Here is a 24,551-nt window from a genome sequence, read left to right as displayed (position 1 = left end):
GCCAGGCACAGGTCTGCACTAGAGCGTGTCTCCTGCCCTGGGGGGCATGTCTCTGCCCTTCCTTCCGCAGCTGGGGGAGATACGTTCAACCTCTAGGTCTTACGTTGGGCTCCTTCCAATCTGAGTTCCCAGCACATTGTAAGTACTTTGATCAGGGTGCCTGAGCTGGGGTAAGTTACTGATTAATGAGACAGTCATTTAGGGTGTGTCTTTGATGGAAGCTGGTCTAGAAGTCACGTGGTGTCTGACCACAAGGGGGAATGAGTTGGACCTGTTTTCCCTGGTATTTCTGCCAGGAAGGCAGATGAGGATCAGCCCCAGGGAGGACCAGAGCCCCGCGGTGGGGAGTATTGCTGGCTGGAGACATACAGTAACTGCAGGGGGGCGTCTGGTGAGCAAGCCCCCTCCTCATTCTCCAAACTCACCTCCATCTCCATCCAGGCACAGGGACACACGCCAGATGAACGGGCACTCTTCCCAGCCTGCCTTCAATCTCAAATCCCCATGGCTTTCTGGGGAGGTGGTACAGTGTATGCTTAGCATGCATGAGGCCCTGGGTTCAATTCCCAGTGCCTCCATTAAAATAAATAAAATAAACCTAATTACCCACCCCTCCTGCAAAATAGTGGGAAAAAAAATTCCCATGACTTTCCTACCATGATGCTGGACTTGGATTTCAGAGGAGCTTTCTTGTCTCCAACACAAATGATGCTCTAGAAACCCTCCCCTCTTTCTCCCTGAGCATCTTATCCTGAGGGTCATCCTGAGGGCAAGAGAAAGGAGTGAAGGATAAGTAAGCTGCTCTCGTCTCTAAATCCCAGAGCAGAGCAGAGCTAAGTTCTAACTTCTCTTCTCCAATGCTGCGTCCTTGTAAGAGAATTGGGAAGTGCTCCCAGGTCATATGCTGACTGTGGCTTTAACCATGTCTATTTCTAATGCAAGTACTCTAAGTACTCCTCCCACCAAAATCGGCCTTCCCGGGGACAGCGGTTTCTGTGTTCCTAAGGCCCCATTGGTCACTGACTTTTATTTGCGCTTCTGTCTTGGAGATCGGATGGGAAGCAGGGAGAGGGGGGTCTTTGCATTTCTGCCTGAAGTCGGCGAAGCATATTCTCCGGTTGACACTGCCCTGTCCTCTCCTCTGGCAGGTACCTGCCTCTCTAGGGCTCTAACTCCTCCTTCCCTACTATTGCTCCAGGCTTCCATTTTGCTAATATCGCTTCCTTTGTGGATTTCATAAAGGTTTCGCTCAATGTCCTGTAGACACTAAGCCTGCTTGTGCAGGCTCTTCTGGGAGTCAGGAGAACCAGACTGGCACCTGGGTATCCAGGGACCTGTCCTCAGAGACCTGGTGGCCAGGGGAGTGAGGTGGGAAAATCCTGCATCCTTATCACAGTTGGTAAAAACAAAGGCATCAGGCAGGCTGGGGACACCTTTCTCAAAGCCCATATGAGGTGTTCGGGAGGCCCTCATGCTCGCATTTTCACCCATGATATTGACCCAGCAGGTGCCAGCTCTTTGTCAGGTATAACCTCCAGATGTTACCTTCCAACAGAAGCTCTACCACCTCCATAAAGAATGGGCTCAGATACAACCCTCTGAATTGAAAGTACACTCCTTCATGTCCATCAATGGATGACTGGATAAAGAAGATGTGGTGTATATATACAGTGGAATACTACTCAGCCATAAAAAAGAATAAAATAATGACATTTGCTGCAATATGGACCGACCTGAAGATCATCATTCTAAGTGAAGTGGGCCGGAAAGAGCAAGAAAAATGTCATATGATATTGCTCATATGTGAAATCTAAAAATAATAATAACAAAAAAACAAGGACACAAATAAACTACTTATTATTTATAACTTAGATGATGGATTTCTTGAATATGTGTAAGCACATCTGGCTGTCCTTTATGATTGGATTCCCACATAATGTTGATTCCTATTTTGTGGTTGGCTTTATTCCTTTGCTAACTGAGTAAGTTTAAGAAGCTAAAGCTCTAATATGTTCTTAGAAACAATGATCAGTACACATATGTAAACTAAAAAAATATGCAGTATATTGTATTTACATGCAATATAATGTATATGTGCAGTCAAACTGTAATAATTCTTCCTAATAAAACTGAAAAGAAAAGTACACTCCTTCATGAAGACAAGAGGCCTGGACATGCTTGGGCTTTTAGAGTCAATCAGTTTTCCTTGGGCAGAGAGAGGAGACTCAAATTCAATTGCCAACTCGCCTACAGGGACATTGGTTGCCATAGAGATTCTGGTCACCCAGACACTTGGCAGTTGTTTTTCATCACAGCCTCGGAAAGAAATGAGGCCTGTGCACATAGAAGTCAGACCACGAGCCAGGAGAAAACCCCGCACCACACATCATTAAACACAAATCACTGCGATGAAGGTTAAGGGGCGGTCAGTCCCGGATCATCCCCTGAAATTTCACCTGCCTGTGTCTTCAACGCTGAGCACAAGCTGCATCTGAGAACTCCAGCTCTGCTGTCAGTCTGCCCTGGCCTTAGGCAAAAAGGACAATGTCTTGTGAAAGCACACATAAAAGGTTTGGGAGCCTATGCTGAAGCCACCCTGTCTGCCTTCTCACTCTTTGCCTCTTGAAGAACGTCCTCCCATTTCAGAGCCAGCTCAGACGTTATCTCCGCCAATATCCCCAAGGAGTTGCTGGGTCTGATTCTGGGAATCAGTGGCCAGCGGTACCTCCCCCACTGCAGTACCTAACGTCACGTGCTAGGCTTTCTGGGGAAGTGGGGATACACTACTCCCCTGTGTCCTCAGTGCCTGGATCAATGTGACCCAGAAAAAGTGCTAAGTGTTACTTGGAAGAATGATACTGCCCTAGGTTACAGACACATGGAAGCCAGGAGTCGGGTTGGTTGACTGCAAATTCCACCAGGGACATAGAGGAACTGAGACATTTGTAAATTGCAAAACTCAAATTATCAACAATTCTGTCTGGGTTCATGGCTCATATGCCTTAGAAAGCTGGTGGTTCTTTTCTTTAACTCCGAGGTACGTCGCCTTACCTAGCAGCCCACGGCTTCTTCAACTGTCATCAGGTCATGCTGGACCATCTCATCACCTGCCAGGTTCTCTGCTGGCCACTGAGCAGCAAGACAGTCCCACTCTGAACTCACAGGTAATGATGGATGCCAGGGAGCCAAAAAGGACACAGGCTGAATTTATTTTCTCATCATCTGTGGAACCTTCATAAGGAGGGTATACTAGAAAACATTTTATGGTTTGGGAAATTGTAATATTCCCTGCCAAGCCATATTTACAGCAGTACACTACATTTGGAGTAAGAGAATGTCTGGGAGTGATTGATATATATTTCAAGCAGAGTATTAAAAACTGCAGTGGTTTCTGTACAGACGCCGCTCCACTCCCGGAGCGAGGAGTGTGCTAGCCCAACAGGAAAGGAAAGGCCTCCAGCTTGCCTTGATCCATTCCAGCTCTGACAGGCTATCCCGCAGTGATGAGAGGAGCACCCGCAAATTCACAGGCCAAGGAATCACTGCGGTTCCCGAAGGACCCAGAGGCAGCAGACCCCGGGATCGCCCGCATTCCGTGCTACAGGGCTCCCCGAGCCGGAGCCAGCCCGGCAAGCTTCACCCTCTCGGAGGCCCCGGGCCAGGCCAGGCAACTCCTCAGTGCTCCAAGTAGACGCTGCAGCCCTCTCGGAGCCGCAGGGCTGGTGCTGGGCAGACACAGAGCAGCACTTTCTGAACTTTGTGCAGAAGGATCGTGGGGCAGGGCCCGGGGCAGAAGGCTGGCTGGGGTGAGATGCTGCGTCCTGTTCTCAGTGTCGCCGACTCCATGGACCACATTTTGAACACTGGATCTCAACTAAATCTACATTAGAGTCACCTGGGTGGGGGGGGATTTCTAGAACCCTACAGAAGCCCGGACACTCTCCTGACTAATTAAATCAGAATGAGGCCCGTGGGGGAATTGGGGTGGGGGTGGGGGTCTTGAGCCAGGCTCAATATTGTTCTAAAACCTCCCGCAAGTCATTCTCACGTGGTCAAGGTGGAAGATAGCTGATTTCAAGTTCAGCTCATTGTTCAGCAGGGGCCCAGCCTCCAAGAAAGAGGGTCCAGGAGGCAAGCCGAGGGAGGTCCTCTGGTTTCACGCCTCTCACTTTTCCCGTCCCCACCGACCGGTCACGTCACATGCTGGCGGCAATTTAGGGCCATCCCTGGTCTTAATGACTACATTCAACACAGGAAATGAGCAGGAACGCTCTTCCTTCTCTGCACCTGACCCTAGGGCCTGAGACAGGGCGGTGTACATGACCACCTGGCAGCGTGCTGGTTCACGAGGATGAGTTTTACTTCCTCTCTCTGACCCAGAAGGGACACTAAATAAGCAAAAAAGCGAAGGGGAGGCCCGCAGTCCGGCACAGTCCATGACTGAACAGCGCTCAGCCCTCCTGTGAGCGGTGGTCTGCTGTGGATCGAACAGCCCCAAGAATGAGCCAATGAAGCAAATACACCTTCTTCCAAATTCTTAACGGCAAAAAAAAAAAAACAAAAACAAAAAAAACTGCAATTTTCTTGCAGTAGGTGGGTTGGATTCAAGGCATTCAAGTTATGAAAGTGGCTGCTTCTTGGTTCTGACCAAAAGAATACACAAGCACAGACAGAGAGTTGAGCATTTTTATCCTCCTTTTCAACCTACAAAGTGTAAAATGTTCATAAAAGGTGTTAATAAATACAGTAAGGCCTCAGGTGATCACTGAGTGGGAGACTCTGCTTTCTAACTTACTAGCTGGTGATCAGAATCTCTAAAACCAAAAGACATTCACTATCTTCCAATGAATGACGCAAAACATTAGCTTGCCCCAGTTTTCTTCCCCCATTCAATGTATCTCTGTACAATCTTCCTTCTTCCTATGTCTGCTGGATGAAGAATGATATAAAAATTTTTTGACAGGTTAAGGGAATGCAATTGATTGGCATGACCTGAACATGTTTACTTTTTCAGTAAAAAGCTCTGAGTCTCCTGGACAATTAGTAAGGCAGCTTACAAATAAATAAAGCTCGACCAAGGGGCTTCAAAGCTCATGAAACAGTGAGGAAGGCAGCAGAATGTATTGAGGGAAGGGACCAGTGAAAGGTGAGCTTAAATACATTGTGAATGGGAGGCAAGGCCTCCGGAAGAAAGTCAACTAGCTACACATACGTCATCTCATCTTGCACGAAATACCCACGAAGGTCTTCTCTGGGGACCCTCCTGTTATGCCCTCGGGATAAATCCTCAGGACCAGGGTGGGAGAAGACTGAGGGCCTCCCCATCACTTAAGCGGAAACTGGCCATCCGAACAGACCGCCGCCAAGCATCTGTCTGGATCTCCCAGCCCGTGAATTAAACTGGCAGCCCTGGTCCCCCGGGCCCGAGGACTGCCCACAACGGAGGAGCAGAGAGGGGCTTTCTTGCAAGAGGAGGAGAGCAGGCTGAGAGTCATCTCCTTCCTGGGTCCCTCTAGATGGACTCCAGAATCCAGTCGCCACCGGGGAGCCGGGAGCCGGGCAGCGGCAGGTCCCTCGGAGGGCCCCGCCCCCTCCCATCCTGGAGGGGGCTCTGCTCGTGGAAGTACTCCTCGTCCTCCTCGAAGAAGCCGTTCTCCAGAGCGTAAGTGCCGTCCGGGCTGGACGCCGCCTGGCAGGCCCCCTTGTATTCCTGGATGGACTCGTAGAGGCTGTACAACTGGCAGAGCAGGGACATGTCCAGCTGTCGCAGGCCAACCTTGAGGGAACGGGTGGGGGGAAAAACAGGAAATCAGCACTGCCTTTCACTTTTAGTTGCCCACATAGCCAGCCAGCCGCTCATGCCAAACACATTCCTTCCCAGCGGCAGACGACTCAGGGCATCCCTTGAATGCGCTGGCTTTCCCGTTTTGAGAAAACCTTAATTATGCGACGCCCACACCTCAGACATTACTCAATGACTCGGGGAAGGACCACACCTGCGGGGCAGCAGGCCCCAGCCTGCAGAATCCCGCTCCCCCCGCCGCCCCCCTCCCTGCCCCCGGCGCTCCGGCACGCCCTGCGGAGCAACAGCACTGCACATTCTGGAAGCCCCAGCTGGCTTCACTTTGGGCACCAAGATGCAAGGCTGTCATTTCCTCCGGCCACAATCAGATTCCAAGAAGATCCGCGCGTGCCTTTCCTGCAGTCATTCTCTACTCCCTGGGTCAGGAGTCCCCTTGCAGGGCCAGTGGCTCACAGATCAGTGTTACACACTGTCCCCCGGGCACCTGCCCTCTGCCCAGCTCAGTCTGCAGGCTCACAGGTGGTCAGACTCCCTCTCCTTCAAACAAGGGTCAGCCTTCCCCCGAGATGGTTGTGCAATCACTCCCCAGAGTGAGTAAGTCTAAGTAAGACCTGGGGCCTCTACAGATTCTCCTATTTTCACAAGTGGGGACAGAACAAAGAACACTGAAAAGCCACATATTGCTTTATCTGCAAGTCCCTCCCTTCCCCAAGGCCCACCCCAGGGAAAAGGGCACAGCCAGGACAGGCAGTGCATCGTTTCCATCCATCCCAGACAGAAGGGCTAATCCACTGCCTAGAGACGCCGCCTAGACCAGTGCGGCCATGCTCTCCTGTGCACCAGAGTCACCTGGGGATCTTAAGCCTGCAGACCCTGACCCAGCAGGTCTGGACCACTGGTGTCGGTGACACTGGGCAATGCTGCCAGGAGGCCGACCGTGCTGAGTCCAATGGAAGAAACTCTAAACAAGACGCTGGGAGACCTGCCTCTGCTTCTTGGCCCTTGAGAAAGTTATCATCTCTATGCCTTTGCTGATGTTAAAAAGGAATAATTTCTCTTACAGGGCTATTGGGAGGATTAAATGAAATATATATATATATATTATTATGTATATTAAATGGAATACCAGCCATTTTATTAAGCAGGAATCAAATGCCTCCTGTGTACTAGGCATGAGGCTCCAGCACTCAAGATGCATGAGAATGAGCACCCAGGACAACACAGAGTGTCGGAGGGTTTCGTCTTCAGTTACCCAGCGATGAGATTTTCCACACGAGGGAAGAAGCGTTCATTCATCTGGTGACAAGATTGGGCTGTTAAATTCCAGGTCACTCTGTTCACCATCAGCCACTGGGATTTTACTACAGCTGAACAGACCAGAGAAACAGAGCCAGCTGACGCTGACTTAGCATTCTAGCTAAGACGCTCCAGGGAGGACTTCCAGCTGGAGAGGCAGGTCCTGCTGTTTCTGTAGCAGTTTGCCATTGTTCTAGAATTTCTTCCACCCTAATTTTTTTCCTTCCTTACTGAGATATAATTGACACACAGCACTGTATACTTATTTATTTACTAGAGGGACTGGGAATTGAACCTAGGACCTGGTGCTTGCTAGGCATGCGCTCTACCACTGAGCTATACCTACCCTCCCCGCTAGAACGCCTAAAAGGTTCTCCTAGGAAGAGACTACAAGCTGGGGGAGTGGCCTCCAGGCCCAGCCCTGCCACTTTCAATGGATTTCTGGGGGCTCTGGTCCTCAATGTGCCTATGAATGGAGGATTTAGATCAGATAATCTGTGGCTTCTCAAACACTGAGACTCTGTCATAAATCACTGCTTCTTAGTCCCAAATGAATGGCAGCCGCCTAGGAGAAACAGTTTCCTGAGCTGTTCTGAGAGGACAGACCTGACCCCACGGTATCCTCCTCTCAAAAGTACACCTCACACGGCCAGAATGGCCATCATTAAAAAGCCCACAAATGATAAATGCTGGAGAGTCTGTGGAGAAAAGGGGACCCTCCTACACTGCTGCTGGGAATGTAGTTTGGTGCAGCCACTATGGAGAACAGTATGGAGATTCCCTAAAACACTAAAAATAGACTTACCCTGTGATCCAGCCATCCCACTCCTGGGCATATATCCGGAGAAAGCTCTAACTTGAAAAGCTACATGCACCCCAGTGTTCACAGCAGCACTATATAATAGCCAGGACATGGAAACAACCTAAATGTCCATCGACAGATGACTGGATAAAGAAGATGTGGTATATATATATATATATAATGGGATACTCTCATCCATAAAAAAGAATGCAATAATGCCATTTGCAGCAACATGGATGGACCTAGAGATTGTCATACTAAGTGAAGTAAGTCAGAGAAAGACAAATATCATATATCATTTATATGTGGAATCTAAAAAAAAAGATACAAATGAACTTACTTACAAAACAGAAAGTCACAGACGTAGAAAACAAACTTATGGTTACCAAAGGGGAAGCGGGGAAGGGATAAATTGGGAGTTTGCTATTAGCAGTTACAAATTATTATATACAAAACAGATAAACAACACAGTCCCACTGTAGAGCACAGGGAACTGTAGTCAATACCTTGTAATAGCCTATAATGAAAAAGAATATATATGTGTATGTATAATTGTGCTGTACACCAGAAACTAACACAACATTGTAAATCAATTACACTTCCATTTAAAAAAAAAAGGACACCTTGAACAGGGAAGCCAGGGGGAAGCCAAGGGGTGACCAGGTGGCCACAATGTCCCGCTGTTGGGTCAGACACCATCAGTCTTCTCCCTGATTAGTATGAGCCTGTGAGTGTGTGTGTGTGCACGTGAGGACACATGTATGTGTGTATTTCGGGAGGAAAAGTAGGTCCTGGCACTTGTGTTTTAAAACTTGCCCAGATGATGCTGAAGTCCAGCTCCAGTAAAGAACCAAGGTTCTTGATATAAATATCTGTCTGCCTCTCCCAGGACACATCTGTTCACTGTCCTGAGAGAAGTGACTCTCCGGGAGCAGCGCAGAATCCGGGTACCGGCTCTGGGCTCTGCCTGCTACCACTGCTGCCTGTCTCATTGTTTTCCACGCTGCTAGCCTGCGGGGTCTCACCGTGGATGGGAATGGCAGGTACCTCGGGGTGGGGCTCCAACAAGGGCAGCACCCCATGTACCGCCCTGACCTCCATCCCCCACTCCATCCTGAATCCGGACCGAGACCCCGGGCTGGCCAGGTGGGGCGAGGAGCTGCTGCAGCCACACAGGATGCTCGCTCCCCAGCAAACCTGCTTTGTCAGGAGCCCAGTGGTAACTGCAGACTCTCAAGGAGGAAAGGACCTCACATGTCCTACTTCGAACCCCAAAGAGGAGGAACTTCCAAACGAGCTCATTCATTTGAAACAGACGTAACTATTGTTTATACAAAGTCCAAATCTCCCAGCCTGGAAGTTGTACAGAGCCTTCAATGCTGGGTGTAACTGTTGCACATATAAATGTAATGACTTTCTTAACCACCTTCTAAACATTTGAAAATAATCTCATTCCACTGGTCCAACCCCCTGAAAGAAACAATTTGTCTTCAATTTGTCTTCTCCAAGCCAATATCCTCAGCCCTTCAACTACTCGTAATGATGTTCTGTTCCATTAACCATCGAGTCCTTTCCTCTGGACTTGCCAAGACTGGTCCACAGCTTCCCGATCGGAGTACAACAACCAAGCCACAAGATGCAGACTCAGCAAAGTCACATGTCTCTACCCTCTCTAGGATTTCACACATACAAGGAATATAAACTTTAATAAAGGAAATCACACCTTCCAGAGTCACACCCACATTTGCTCCAAAAGTCGTGGGAAACAATCACCTAGAATCCTGGAGATGCTGCTACTGGGTCACTCTGATCCCGGCAGGGTTGGGTGATTCCAAGACCGCTTTCCACTCGGGAGTGAATAAGGGACAAAGAGAGAAGTAGCAGGAGCGACATGCTCTCGGCCGGGGTCTGACCTTCCTGGGCCGGCTGGAGGCGGGCGCGGGGGAATCAGGAGCCCGGACCCCAGGGCCCTGTCTACAGCCCCCGCCCGGTTGCAGAGGCTGACTTCCCACGACGCCCTGCTCCTCCCAGGGCGCGGTTCCAGGCTGTTCTGCTCGGGTTGCTGTTTCCACTGCATTCCCAGGCCCACGTGGGTGACGCTCCGGGCGGGGAGTCGGATGCCATGGAACTTTCTGCATCGCAGCCGCCTGGCGACTCCCAAAGCTGCCTTGTCACTGGGTGGAACACCGGCCTAGAAACCAAGTCTGACCCGCCCAGGAATCCAGCACGGTCTCGCACACGCCTGTTACACAAGCCAGCGGAGGCCAAGCCTTTGGACTAATTTAACAGGCATTTAAACACACACGCACGTGCGCGCGCACGTCCACACCCCGCCTGGTGTCTCAGGACCTCCTCCTTCGAGGACTAGGTTAAACGTCCTCTAATTCACCAGTGATCCCCCAGAGGAGCTGGAGGACATGAGGGAAGTGGCCACAGGCACAACCCCGGCTTCCCAGCCGGGACATCTCTCCCTCGGCGGTCGTGGTTTAACCACTTCAGTTGAATTTTCTAGACGTGAGGTGCCAATCCCGAGGTGGCGTCCCATAATCTGGTCTGAATCTATTCTCCCCTACCCGCACCTGATGCAGCGGTCAGGTTGAGCCCCTTCTCCCTGACTGTCCCCCCGCTGTCCCCACCACATCTGTCAGAGCCTCCTTTCTCGCCTGACCCCCCACCAGCTTCTCCTCCACGCTTAAGACTTGGATGGACTCAGCCACCAGCGTCGCTCGCTCCCCGCTTGCCTTCTCTTCCCGTCTCTACCTCCTGCTGCAGCGACACACACGTCTTCCCTCTCCTAACAGAGGACAAGCGCATCATGCAGCGACCCCCTCCCTTTGGACCTGCAACACCAGAGTACCCCGAAGAGGAAACTCTCAGATCCTGATTGATCAAAGGACAGCACTGTGCTGTGGGGACGTAGGATGCCCTCCCGGAGAACACCTGGCAGTGGGTTGCGCAAGAATCCGCAGGTCCCTGATTCCACCCCAAAGGCAGCTCTTTGGGCACAGAACACCCCAAGGTGCCCCTGAGGACGGCCGCAGGCCACGTGGGTCTCATCAAAAAAGCACTCACCTCTTGCTTGATGGGAGAAGGCACAAAACCAAGTATCCCTCCCGAGCGCTCATTACAGTGTCGCACCATCCGCAGCTGGGAGAGACTTGGGACACACCCAGAAGGCAGGCTCTCAACCCTGAAGGAGAGGGTCTGGGCATGTGGGAAGGGGAGGGGAGCGCCAGTCAAGAAGACTCGCCTGCAGCTATGTTTTAGGACATGATGAAGTCACGACAAACAAGAACTTCTCCTCCTTCCAGGAAAAAGAGTGTTGGGGCAGGTGGTGGGGAACGTGCCCTCAGCAAGCCCACGGACCCCCACCACTGCCCTTATTCCACAGGGGAAGGCTGCCACCTCAGAGATGTGTTCCCACGTGTCCCAGAAGGACGGCTGACTCCCTGCATCACAGCTGGATTCAGAACACACGGTTCTCTCTTGAAAGCACAGCTGAAACATTCAGTTAGGCTCATGTAAGAAAAATACAGAATTCTAAGACTCTGTAATCTGTAGACCCTTATTCCAGACCTCCAAGACAATCAAGAACAATCAACCAGTTTCCATGGCTTTCAACCGTCGGCGTGATTCCTTCCTCACTCTGTTCAGGCTTCCTGCTTCCTTCCTGATCTTTTCCCACAAACACAGCTGTCGGCACCCCTCCTGCTGCACACACAGGTGGCTCACCAACCCACAGCATCTCCAACAATGGGGCCGAACAGTCCTGTTTCCAGAATTCACAATGTGCTGGCCACGTGAATGCACCTCCATCAGGGTGGAGGCTCCCAGCTGGGCTTCAGGCCACTGAGTCTCTGACTATCTTTGCAGGGTGCTGTCGGGAGGAAGTTCTCCCTGACTTCCAGATGACAATAGAAGCATTACCATTAGGATGCAAGGCTTAGCAGATGAAAGAAAACTTGAATGGGAAACGTCTGTGGATTGGAAACAAAGCATCAGGGAAAACTTTCGGATATTTTTTAGAAGTAAAACATTGTTTTTAAGAAAAACAGTCTGGGGATTGCCAACATGGCAGAGTAGAAGGATGCTCGCTCACCCTCTCCCACAAATACACCAAAAATTACAACTACAGACAGATCAGTTCACACAGAACACCCAGAGAACTTTGGCAGAATATCTCTTACTTTGAAATACAAGAAGATTCCTCACAAAAATGGATAAACAACAAGTGTATACTGTATAGCACAGGGAACTATAGTGAATATCTGGTAGTAACCTATAATGGAAAAGAATATAAAAATGAATATATATGTATATGTATGACTGAAACATTACGCTGTCCACCAGAAACTGACACACTGTAACTGACTATACTTCAGTAATAATTTTTTTAAAAAAAGAAAAATTGTCTGTTTTATTAAAGAAACTGAAAGTAAAAGTTGGGGTAATTCCCTAGGACGGTTATGAGACATAAAAGCAACTCCTTCCCAAATATAGCAATGAATAGAAAGCAGAACAAACATGCAGGCAATGATCTTACTTGTTCCTGGTTCCTGGGCTGAGATCACTCTGCAAGGAGCCACCCCTGTCCCCTGCCAGGCCACTGTCTCCTATCACTTCAATTCCTCAACCTAAGATGAAAAATACCCCATCTCACAGACGGCCAGGGTAGTCTAGATCAAAAGTTAAGCTAAAGAATCAGAAATTATACTACAGGGAGCCCACACATATGGGGACAGGTGCAGAAAGTCTGTTACAGGCATGCAATGAAAACCGAACACGGACCAACACACACTGTCAGGTACAAAGGTTCAAGGTACAGAACAGCCTGCTTAGTACGATCATCTCACTTTATACATATAGGCACACACACGTGGAGGCTTCTAACTGGAAGGGAAAATGCCTGTTAGTAGAATTTCCCCCTTTTGGAAAGTGGGACTGGATACTTACAGCTTTCTGTACTGTATGAAGTCAGCTGCGGTGCAGCAAGCTGCCGAGGTCACGGGCGACTTGACTTTTTGGCTTTTCTGAAGTTTCCAGATTTCCTACTATGAACACATACTGACTCACAAGGAGAGACCGTCTAAACTTGTCTTTTTAAAACATAATGTACGCTGTTGGCGGGAACACAGTTTGGTGCAGCCACTATGGAGGGCAGTGTGGAGATTCCTTAAAACACTAAAAATAGACTTACCCTATGATCTAACAATCCCACTCCTGGGCACACATCCAGAGAAAACTTTAACTTAGATACACGCACCCCAGCGTTCACAGCAGCACTATATAATAGCCAAGACATGGAAGCAGCCTAGATGTCCATCGACAGATGACTGGATAAAGAAGATGTGGTATAGTTATACAATGGAACACTACTCAGCCATAAAAAAGAATTAAATAATGCCATTTGCAGCAACATGGATGGAACCAGAGTATCATACTAAATGAAGTAAGCCAGAAAGAGAAAGAAAAACAGCATATCACTTATATGTGAAATATAAAAGAATGACACAAATGAACTTATTTACAAAACAGAAACAGACTCACAGACATAGAATACAAACTTACGGCTACCAGAGGGGAAAGGAGGTGAGAAGGGATAAGTGGGAATTTGGGATTTGCAGATACACACTACTATATATAAAATAAATAAACAAGGTCCTATTGTATAGCACAAGGAATTATATTTCAATATCTTATAACAGCCTATAATGAAAAAGAATATGAAAAGGAATATATACATGTATAACTGAATAACTATATTCTACACCAGAAATTAACACAACCTTGTAAATTGACTATACTTCAATTTAAAAAAGAAAAGAATAAGTAACCAAAAAAAAAAAAGAGTCATGAATGTGTAAGAATTCACGATGAATGGCTTATAAATTTATTTTAGACAAGACTTAGTAAATGCCCCAAATTTAATCAGGGTGTCTAGTCCGCATCCACAGGACTGGAATGTAATAAAGGCAGCAGTGACTTAATGGATTGTAAGCTGATTTCTAAATAAAGGATGTGTTGACAGAAAGGCGCTGACCTGCATACTGTTTAGAAAAGGAAAACCTAAGAGAAAGTCTTCATCGGTGATGAGATCTGGTAGAGAACGGGCTATTAACTCATCTGCCCGAGCTGGACAGAGGTGCCCCTGCAGGGCCCCAGGCTCCCTGGTGCACTGTGATTCTGGCCTCACTAAGCACGCTTCTGACCGTCATGTGGCTTCTGCCCTGAGCAGAAGCACACTGATGCCATTGGGTCAGCCTGTCTCTCGTTAATACTGTAGCCACACCAAGCTGAGGGCTGTCTCAGAAGATCCACTGTGATTCAGAGACAGAAAACAGATCAGGGTGCAGACCCAAAGCTCAGCCCACCTCTACACCCTCCCATAAATGCCTTGACTAGGAAAGGCAGTTTGAGTTGAGTTTTCTGCTTACGGCATCCACAATGATGGATGGAGCCCATACCATGACTCAACGGTTCTCATAAGGACATTCTTGTTTATCTAAACTAACCAATTAAGCCCATTTCCTCTCATTCTGTCCTAGGCATAGGTATAGAAAAGTGATCAACCATTTGCTTTAAGAAAGTCTTTGCACATTCTTTTACTCCCCCCACCCCGCCACTACAAAAATAAAACATTCTAACTGTATTAAAAATGCAATGATTCTCCAATAGCTAAGACATGGAAGCAACCTAAATGTGCATGGACAGATGACTGGATAAAAAAGTTGTGGTATATTCATACAATGAAATACTATTCAGCCATAAAAAAGAATGGATGGAACTGGAGAATGTCATTCTAAGTGAAGTGAGCCAGAGAAAGAAAAACACCATATGATATCACTTATATGTGGAATCTAAGAAAAGGAAACAATGAACTTATTTACAAAACAGAAACAGACTCACAGATGTACAGAACAAACTTTGGTTTACCAAAGGGGAAAGGGGAGGAGGATAAATTAGGAGTTTGAGATTAGCAGATACACATTACTATATATAAAATAGATAAACAACAAGGTCCTACTGTAGAGAACAAGGAACTATATTCAATATTTTGTAATAACCCATAATGGAAAAGAATATGAAAATAACTATATACATGTAAAACTGAGTCACTATGCTGTACACAAGAAACTAACACAACATTGTAAATCAACTGTACTTCAAATAAAAAAAGAAAAATGCAATGGCTCATAATTATATGAACCAGTCTTCCCTGCTTCCATGTTAAAGCAGCACCCTTCACATGTTTTGGTCTTAGGACTCCTTTACACTCTTAAAATTATTGAGGGTCCCAAAAACCTCCTGTTTATGTGGGATATACTTCTCAATAGGTACCTTATTAATAACTACAGCCAAAAAACTTCAGTATTAATCCATTCAAAAATAATATAACCATTATATGTTAACATAAATAATATTTTTATGAATGATGTTTTGTAAATCTTTTTAATGTCTGTCCTATCTGCTTCTGCACATCACCCTTTGTGACCTGCTGTTTTGGTTGAAGTAAATTTGCCTTCACACAGACAATGTAACTGGGGGTAAAAAGGAGCATTTTAATAGACTTTCAGGTAACTGTGGGTATTTTCTCTTTGACATCATCCTTAGGCTGACTGCAGTGTGGAATTTGAAACTGTGCCAATGAACTTTTCATATCGTTACATTAAAATCCACCAACCTCCCACTCTGAATGGCTCTTTGAACCGCGCGTGACTCTGCAACATCAAACATGTTACATGAGAAATGCGGAAAACTGATGCACTGAATTATTCAGATCTTCCAATTGTTGATACATTTCCTTAGGTACTACTGTAAAAACTCACGTGTCAATATGACCACCACATAATTATGGACCCTCAAAAGAATCTGGGGACCCTGGGTGTCCTCAGACCATACTCTAAGAACCACTTTCTAAAGATACCCACTTCCAGCTGTTTAGCATGTGTCCCTCAAGACACTGTTCATATCCAATTTGTTTTGTAGCTACTGTTACCACATACACAAAGGTACACACGTACTGCTTTGTAACTTACTTTTCCGGACTGTGAACATCTGTGTTCATTTACATAGTTACCACATGCTTTTCCACAATTGCATAGGACTCCATCACTATGATATATTATTATATGACACTCATATATCATGCAAAAGATATCCATGTACAAGCATTGTTACTCACTTGTGTGACTATTTCTGTAAGATAAACTTAGAAAAATGAAATTGCAGGGGAGAAGGCCGAGAAGCAGAATGGATTGCCTTTCTTTCAATTCATCCCAATCCTGGGGCCGCAAACAGCAGACCATTCATCCAGGATGTGCGTCCAAGGTCTGAAAGTCCATTACCCAAGATGAGGAACGCCAACATGCTGCTGCTGATCTGAACACCAGGTGGGACCGGAGGGGAGAACACAACTTACTAATGAGTTACGTTGGAACTCAACACGCATTGCAAGTTAGCCTGTATTTTGTCAGCTTCTTGAATGATATCCAATGAATTGGCCTCTCTGTAAGAGTAGATGCAATTAAGGAAGAAAATCTGAGGCTAAAAATCAGAAAACTGAGTTCTTGGACAATATATAGAACACTTCACATCAGCAATGAGTACTTTTTAGACAACTGACAGAAAAAGCAAGAGAAAGTGGCTGGTGTCCATTCTGTTTCACGGTGTTTATTTCCCCAAACCCTCACCATCACTGCGATCATCCTTTTCAGTTTTTGCTGATCTTCTAGGTAAAACATGATACCTTATTGTTTTAATTCGTTTATCTGTGGTCACAAGGAACGTTAAACATGGGCAGGTGAAGCACTGGCAGGTCCTCTTTAACCATATGAACTTGGTTATTTTATCACCAATTCTAAGCACAGTCAACAACCTAAGAAAAAACCAAACACCCTCTTTCCAAGGTTTGCTTCTCCGTGTGTATTTTGGTAATCTTCCGTAGCTCAGCCTCCCCAGGCTGGGACAGGCCTGGCATGCCACAGGGGTTACTCCTCCCCTAGAGAGCACTGATCAGAGGACAGAGCCTACGCCCTTACCTGCACCCTACTTCTCCAGCCAAGGACAGCACCTCCCTCCCTGAACCCTGGAAGACAGGATTCTCGCACCAGCAAAACCAGACCAGCCCACGGCTCTTAGGACCAGTCAAGGAAGTGAACAGAAAGTGCTCACCAACCCTGGGAAGGCCACCTCTCCTAATGAATTTCTGTAGAACCACCAGGAAGTCTCAGGGTTCTTCCCATGGGGGAGAATGAACATCTCTGTGTTGTGTCTGTTGGGGAATGAATGAGCTACAGGAAAGATGGAGCGACCTTTGAGAAGGAGCAGTCTTTGTGAGCCCTGCCTACGTACCACTTGGAAACGTGGGCAAAGATGGAGGTGAACAGGCAGCCGGGGCTCTGGAGAAACGACACTGAGCAAGAGAGGGCCAATACCTGAGCCGCCAGCCTCAGGGCTGCTTTCCTGCTCGGGGGCTCTGTGGTCTGTCTGTAAGATGTCCTACCCAGGATCGTGAAAAATTTAGCTTCTCACATTGGGGCCTGAAGTCCCTGCGGAGTTGAGGTGGGCTTTCCAGGAGCAAAACCGCAAAGCTCCCGACAGCTACTGGATGTGAGTAATTGCATGAGGACCACAGTCCTCTTCCAGAGCCCTCTCTGGACATCCTTGCCCACCCAGCCTTGAAGATCTATAGCCATGTTGGACGTGGGCCCGGAGCAGGGGACACCGATGGCTGCAGGATGCAGAGAGGCTCTGTAAATGAAGAGGTCCCCAAAGTGCCAGCAACTGGGGCACTTTTACAGTCATGCTTCAGAGTTTGCCTTTCACCAAAAGGGGGAGAAAAAGCAGAAGGCTTGTGCTATTCATGAGATACTTCTGAGTTAGGAAAAATGTGAATCTATAGTTTCTACAGGGAGGTACAGTGACAGATAAAAGTTTAAAGTGGTATAAAAAACTATCTTTCAGTCCTTTACACCTTCAAATCGTGGGACTATGTGTATTACTTACTTAGCGATAACCTCCAAAGTGAATGAAACCAGGTCCATGACCCCAGAGACACAAGGGTGCTTTCACATGTACAAACTACCGGAAAGACATTCAGTTTTTGCTTTTATTGGGTGGATACTGAGATGGGGAGAATTAGGCTCTAAAGTCTTTAAGAACCATGGAGACAGCCAAATTCGTGATGGACGGAGTCCAAGAACAGCAAATTTGCTCCCTTCTTCCTTTTCTGCCTCCTGTTCTTTGCATGAAGTGGATTCACAACAGGCAGGCAGAGCTGTGCAAAGGTCCGGGGGCACCAAGCACACTGCATTAGGTAGACCTTGCTCCTGTGCCCGCATTATTTTATGACAAAGCAAACTTCCATTGGCACTGTAAAAGTCCATAAAAACACGAGGGGAATAGAATTATACTGCTAAGGCCAAAAGGATCCTTCATGGCATGTAATTGTCATTTTCCCAATAGGGAATCTGTAGCCTAAAATAATAAAGACGCTTGCCCAAATCATATCACAGAATTTAATAACAGAATTCAAGCTCTTGATGCCTCGTTCCTGAGCTTCCCAACATTTTTTCCACCTTTTTTTTTTAATTTGCACTTTTTAAAATTGAAGTATAGTCAGTTTACAATGTTGTATCAATTTCTGGTGTACAGCATAATGTTTCAGTCATAAATATACATACATGTATGCATTTTCATATTCTTTTTCACTATTGGTTACTACAAGATATTGAATATAGTTCTCTAACTTCCCAGCTCTTTTTTTTTTTTTTTTTTTTTTTTTGCTGGATGGGGGGAATATAATTAGGTTTATTTATTTAGCTAGTTTTTTTCGATGAATGCACTGGGGATTGAACCCAGGACCTTGTGCATGCTGAGCATGTGCTCTATCACTTGAGCTATACCTTCCCCACCTCTAACGTCCCAACTCTTAAAGAGCTTGGTGAAAATGCAGATTCTGCCTTCTCCCAGATTCTGATTCTGGAGGTGTAGGAAGGGGCCCAGGAATCTGCATTTTAGCAAGCAGCACCGGGGATTCCAGGGCCAGTGGTCCATTTGGGGAACACCACGATAAACCATGCTGATGAGAAGACCAGTGAAAACAAAAGGACAATAATAAAGGTCACTGGACATCCCCAGTCTCCTCTGATCAGCATCAATCAAGAATGCTACATTGGGAGCCAATGCTCTTATTTCCAGAAGGTATTTCACAGGCCTGACTCAAGACTGGACCTCCACCATAAACCCGTCTAAAGACTCAAACCCCCCCTCTGAGGCACCGGCTTCATGTGTGGGTGGGGACTGAGCTCTACTGGGATTTGGGCTATTAGAGCGAATGCCTGTCTCGCAGGATACAGTTCACTGCACAAGCCCAGGGGACATGCTGTTGTCTCAACTAAGATGTGGGAAGGATTAAATGCTGCTGCTCTCAGAAATCAAACCCTTTTCCTCAGATTAAATTCTTCACCCAAGCCACCGCAGTTCAGGAACTGTAAAGTTCTGTGCGCACCACCTCCCACTCATGCGCCGGTAGGTGACCAAAGTAACTGGGGAGTTGGAAGAGTTGGAAGAAAAAAAGAAAAAAAAAAAAAAAGAAGAAGAGAGACAAAGAGGTTCTGAGTCCAAGCTCCTCGAACCTATTGCTGCTGATTTGAGAAGCAGAACCGAGAATCCTCAGAGATGCTGCCCCGCCATCTCCTGCTCCGCACCCCCTCCCCGTCTGAGGCTCTTTCTGTCTCTACGTTTTCATGTGACTCTTTTGGGGACCTAAGCTTGATGGGCTGATCTTAAGAGGCTGCTGGGGGTTAGTCTTCTATTTCTGCAAACTGTTCTTTCTTTGGGGGATGCCCAGCCCCCACCTCCCATCCAGCTGGTCACACCATCCTAGTGAAACAGCATTCTGCCTTCGGTCCCCACTAGCTGGCCCCGGTTGGCCAGACCTCCCCCCGTCCGAAGCTGGGCCCACTGGCTTCCTTCCACACAGTACTTACAAACTGGAAGAAGCGTGGCTGAAACTGAGAGCATGGATGGTTGGCAGCCACGTTCCAAAATATAAGAAAAAAATGTAAAGGGAAGGCAAGGGGAGGAAGAATACAGGGCCCTTCCTGGGGTCCCTATGAAGCCTGGTTCTCATCCTGTCTCTGCATACACCCAGCCCCGCGACAAGGTTCTCCTCTTGCAAGAGTTGCTTCAAACTGAGTCTCTATCACCCATACAGAGGCTTTGGTCACGAAAAGTGAGAAGTGGTCTACACTACAGCCATCACACTGCTGTAAAGATGCCCGCCTCTGCCAGATGTTATGATCTCCTTATCCCCTGGAGGGCTGCCGTTCATCCCTGTTCATCCCTGTGTCCTCCACAGCACTTTTTCCCTAACAGACACCCGCTAAACATCTGTTGAATAAGATCTAAAAATATTCTCTGATGTTTAAAAAAAAAAAAACCAGCAATCTCAGCTTCTTGTTTTGAAGGATGTTTTCAGGTCTGAAGAGTAATAACCATCTGTGTGGCCCTCGGGACTCCAAATGGGCCCACTGTGGGAGGGGAAGGGGACTCAGCAGCTCAGACAGAACTTCCCCAGGGGGGAGGGGGAGGGGGGAAGGTCCTAGGACAGGAAGTGCTGAAACCTGGAGTGGAAGCCAGGACTCAGAGCAGAGCAGGGCGTCGCCAGACATGGGCCAGAACCACACAGGCTCCCCTGGACGCCAGCTTCCCCAGGTTCTGCCCTCGCTGTCCTCTGGATCAGTTATCTCCAGGCCAGACTCTCCCTTGCAGGCTCCAGCCCCACAGTCTGCAATGTCTGACATACCCTTCTGCTGATGTAATGGCAAAGCACCTTCCCCCTTAAGCAGCCACTCCTCCTGACTCTCCTGTGGCTGGGATGAACCCCACTTTCCCAAAGCTGGATTAGCAAGGTTATCATTGCCCAATAACAGCACGCTCTGCCGTTACTGAAGACATTATCATCTACGTTGACCTGGAAAATGTCTGTAGTACGTGCCCCTAAAAGCAGGAAAATGCAATGACTGAACAGGTTCTCGGAGCCAGAGACATCCTATTGAGCTGGTCACCTTAGGTGAGTTACTTAAATTCTGAGTCATATTTTTAAAAATTTAGACTTTCAGTGCCCATCTCATGGAGAAGTTATAAAAATTAAGTAAGATGATGTAAGGAAAGCGTCACCTCGTGCCCCCCAGGAGGCACCCCCAAATATTAACAGTGATTATCTCTAGGTGCTAGGACTGCAATTTTTAATCATTTTGCTTAGCTGCACTTGCCATAAAAAAAAACTTAAGTCACCTCTGACCCCTTTTCATCATCATCCCTGACTGTAATATTCAGTCATCTATTCCTACAGATTCTGCTTCAAGGAAGTATCTCCCATTTGATACATTTGTTTAAAAAATAGAAGTGTAGTTGATTTACAGTGTTGTGTTAGTTTCAGGTGTACAGTTTCAGGTGATTCAGTTATATATATATATATATATATTCCTTTTCATATTCTTTTTCATTAGAGGTTATTATAAGATACTGAATATAGTTCCCTGAGCTATACAGTGGGACCTTGTTGTTTATTTATATACTGGTTTGTATCCACAAATCCGACTCCTAATGTGTCCACCCCTGCTTTGGTAAGCATCAGTGTGTTTTCTGTGTCCGTGAGACCCATCGGATTCCCATGTCACGTTTCCGGGTCCCCACGCGGCTGGAGGCTCTCATCCCCTCTGTGCACACCACTCTAGCACCTCCCTCACCCAGCTCACCCTCCTGCACACCCTGCTCTCAGGTTAACTCCTCTTAGTGCAGCTCTCCTGCTTAACTCCCTCCTTTGCTACTTGAGGCTTTGGCCCTGCCACCCACCTGGCCCCGTCCCCTGTCCTCTCACAGTTGGAAGGACCACGCCTGCGCTATTCCAATGGGAGCATTGGTCCATCCAGCTTTGCTGCTGCTCTCCTGACACCCTATTCCCTTGGTAAAATGCTGTGCCCCTGAGGCCTTCCACATTACTGCTGCTGGAAGCTGACCCTCTTTCTGTGCTTGCACAGGACTTTCAAAAAAGGGACCGATCACATTCTGCCAGAACGTCTAGTTCCATCCCTTGGCAGAGATTTGACCCCAGGTCTTCAAATTAAATAGATCAACGCCAACTATCGGGCAGATCATTCAGGCATGAACTCCCACTTCTAATCTTGCAAGCCCCCGACCCAGCCAGTGGAAGCCTCAGTTTGAAGTGACCACTCAGACCCCGAATGCCCCAGGTTAGTAAATCTCAAAAAGCCAAAAGACCAGAGTGCTTCTAAAGACCTTGTGACATTGCTTGAAAGGGACTTGTCAAGGCCCTGGAGCCATATTCCATCTTTACCTCGGCTGAATATCAGACAGACCCACGATGGCTGTTTATTTTCCTTGTGCTTCAAATAGTTAGGCTTAGAGAGAGCTCTGGTCAAAGGCGTAATTATGAGGCTGTGGAGGGACCTGGAAAAAAACATTTTCGGGAATGGCACGTTTACTCCAAGCCACCACTTGGGAGTATGCAAGACTCCAGAGCGTGTTTATAAACCAGAGACTGCTTCACAACAGGACCGGCCTGAGGTTTTCCTGTCTCTGTTCCAGTGTGTAACTTAACCGGGACCAGTCTTCCTCTTTCACCCCCCTTTTATGCTGCATCCAAGTTCAGACTGTAAACAGGCTGGGTGTAGAGTCATCTAATTAAAATGCCATTCACTGGCTGTGCAATGCTGGTATCAATGAGTGTTTATTAATAAAGAAAAACTGTTCGCTTGGAATGTAAGTCATTCTGTAAGAGGCTTAAAGAATCCTTTCCTGGAGAATTGGGAATCACTTCAATGGCAGCTGCAGAGTGGGAAGACAATATCTAAGTGATTAAAAAGTGTTAAGGCTGTTTTTCTAGGCTTAATTCTAGTTTTCAGAACAGATATGCTCCTGAAAAAAAATGCATACAATGAATTTTTCTAGACGATATCTTAATGCACTAGATGCATATTTAAAGGATTCCTAGAATAAAATTTTTGGCAAATTTATTCTTGGGGAGAAAGCAACTTTCATATATTATATTTCCTTACTAAAGTATATATTTACCTGTGCCAGGAACAAGGGAAAATCTGCACTAGGTGAAAGGAATGGTCAGATTTAAAAAGAGAGAAGACGGCAGGGGGAGAGTGATCAGGGGCCAGCAACGGGAGTTAGAAGGAGGAAGTTTTTCTGTTCTCTTCTGAGCTACCCTGTGCCTGGAGAAAGCTGGAGAAGGGCTCCCTGCTACTCAGACCCCTGCCCGTGCTCATATGTCCTGGTCCACAGACGTCTAACGTGCTTCCCAAGGACCGAGACAAACCAAGCCCCATTGTTTGGAGCCCAGAAACAAGCCTCAGAACCCACTCGGGCTTCACCCAGACGGGGAGGACGCACCTCCCCATCTTTCTCCAGCGGGCCTGGGGAATCGGCACACAGCGCGGGGAGGGGTCGCGGTGAGCGATCCGTTTCGGGGCCATCTGTGGGTCGGAGCACCCCGTGGTAATCCGATTCTGCACGCGCCGCCTCCGGCGCGGTGGAGGGGGCTTGAGCTGGTCCAATCTGCTGGCTACATTCGAACGGACAAAAAGCTGTCCCCTTCAGGGCAGGAAACAGCCGCTCACACCTCTCAGGCCCTCGGGCGCAGTGAAGGCCTTTTCCCCCACCGAGGAGGTTGCCCGAACTCTAGGGAAGGGTGACAAGCCGTCCCCGCTCCGAGGCCACGAGCGAGCCCCACGCCGCGCCTCCCGCCACCGGGTCTCTGAGCCAGATGGGGCCGGACTAGGGGCGCCCGGTCTCCGAACAGCTGCCTTTGGAGAGGGGGACCCTCCCTGGGCGAGAGTCCAGTCGTGGGCATAGAGAGGACAAGCAAAAGTGGGTAGTCGAGAGGACAGTGCCCCTCTTTCGGCGCCGGCGCCTCGAGCGAAAGAGCCTGAGACGGGCGGGTGCCGCGGGGACTTCCGGCGAACTTTCCCGGGACGGCGAGCCGGGACGGGCAGGACCCCCGCCCCAGCCCGCGGACCCCCTTACCATCTCCTTGCGCAGCAGGGCCAGCGCGGCGTCCAGGTTGGGAGGCTTGGCGGGCAGCGCCGCGGCCCGTGCCCCGCCGCCTCCGGCGCCCCCGCGGCTCAGCTCGTCCTGGATGCGCGACTTCTGCGCGTACAGCCGCTCCAGGTGCCTCCAGCCCCCCGACGCGCCGCCGCCCGACGCCGAGTGCAGCAGCCCGCTCAGGCTCTTGGGCAGCGGCGGCAGCCCGTCCACCCGCAACCCGCGCACCGAGCCGGCCGCCCCGGCCCCACTCATCCCGCCCGGCCACACCACGCGCCTGCCCGCCGCGGTCCGGGCCCAGGCTCCGCGGCCCGCCCCGTTCCCGGAGGCGCCCCGCCCACCTCCCCTCCTAGCTGCGCGGCCCCGCCCCTCGCCCCGCCCCGCCCCGCCCCACATGCCCTATCTCTTCGTCCCCGCCCCTCCCTGCGTCCCCGCCCGCGCCCCACCCCCTTGGCGCCCCACCCTCCCGGCTCTCCTGCAGCCCCGCCCACTTATGCCCTGACCCCCAGCGCTTCTGCGCCAAGCCCCAAGTCCCAGTTCACCAGCGATTCCTCTCCCTTGTGCTGCTCTCCC

The 24,551-nt window shown here is 48.5% G+C and overlaps 1 protein-coding gene across 1 annotated transcript; it reads right to left on the bottom strand.

The window, feature by feature from the left end:
• Positions 1–4,672: 4,672 nt before the first annotated feature.
• Positions 4,673–24,291, bottom strand: FAM89A (family with sequence similarity 89 member A). The gene is made up of 2 exons (XM_074373178.1): positions 23,961–24,291; positions 4,673–5,776 (listed from the first exon to the last, which is right to left on the bottom strand). Exons 1-2 carry the CDS (start codon positions 24,231–24,233, stop codon positions 5,513–5,515), a joined length of 537 nt encoding a protein of 178 aa, XP_074229279.1. The 5' UTR covers positions 24,234–24,291; the 3' UTR covers positions 4,673–5,512.
• Positions 24,292–24,551: the final 260 nt, after the last annotated feature.

The sequence above is a fragment of the Camelus bactrianus genome, chromosome 11, assembly GCF_048773025.1.
Source record: "Camelus bactrianus isolate YW-2024 breed Bactrian camel chromosome 11, ASM4877302v1, whole genome shotgun sequence".
Taxonomy (NCBI): domain Eukaryota; kingdom Metazoa; phylum Chordata; class Mammalia; order Artiodactyla; family Camelidae; genus Camelus; species Camelus bactrianus.
Note: the sequence above shows the minus strand (reverse complement) of the source record. Positions and strands in the feature narration are given on the sequence as shown.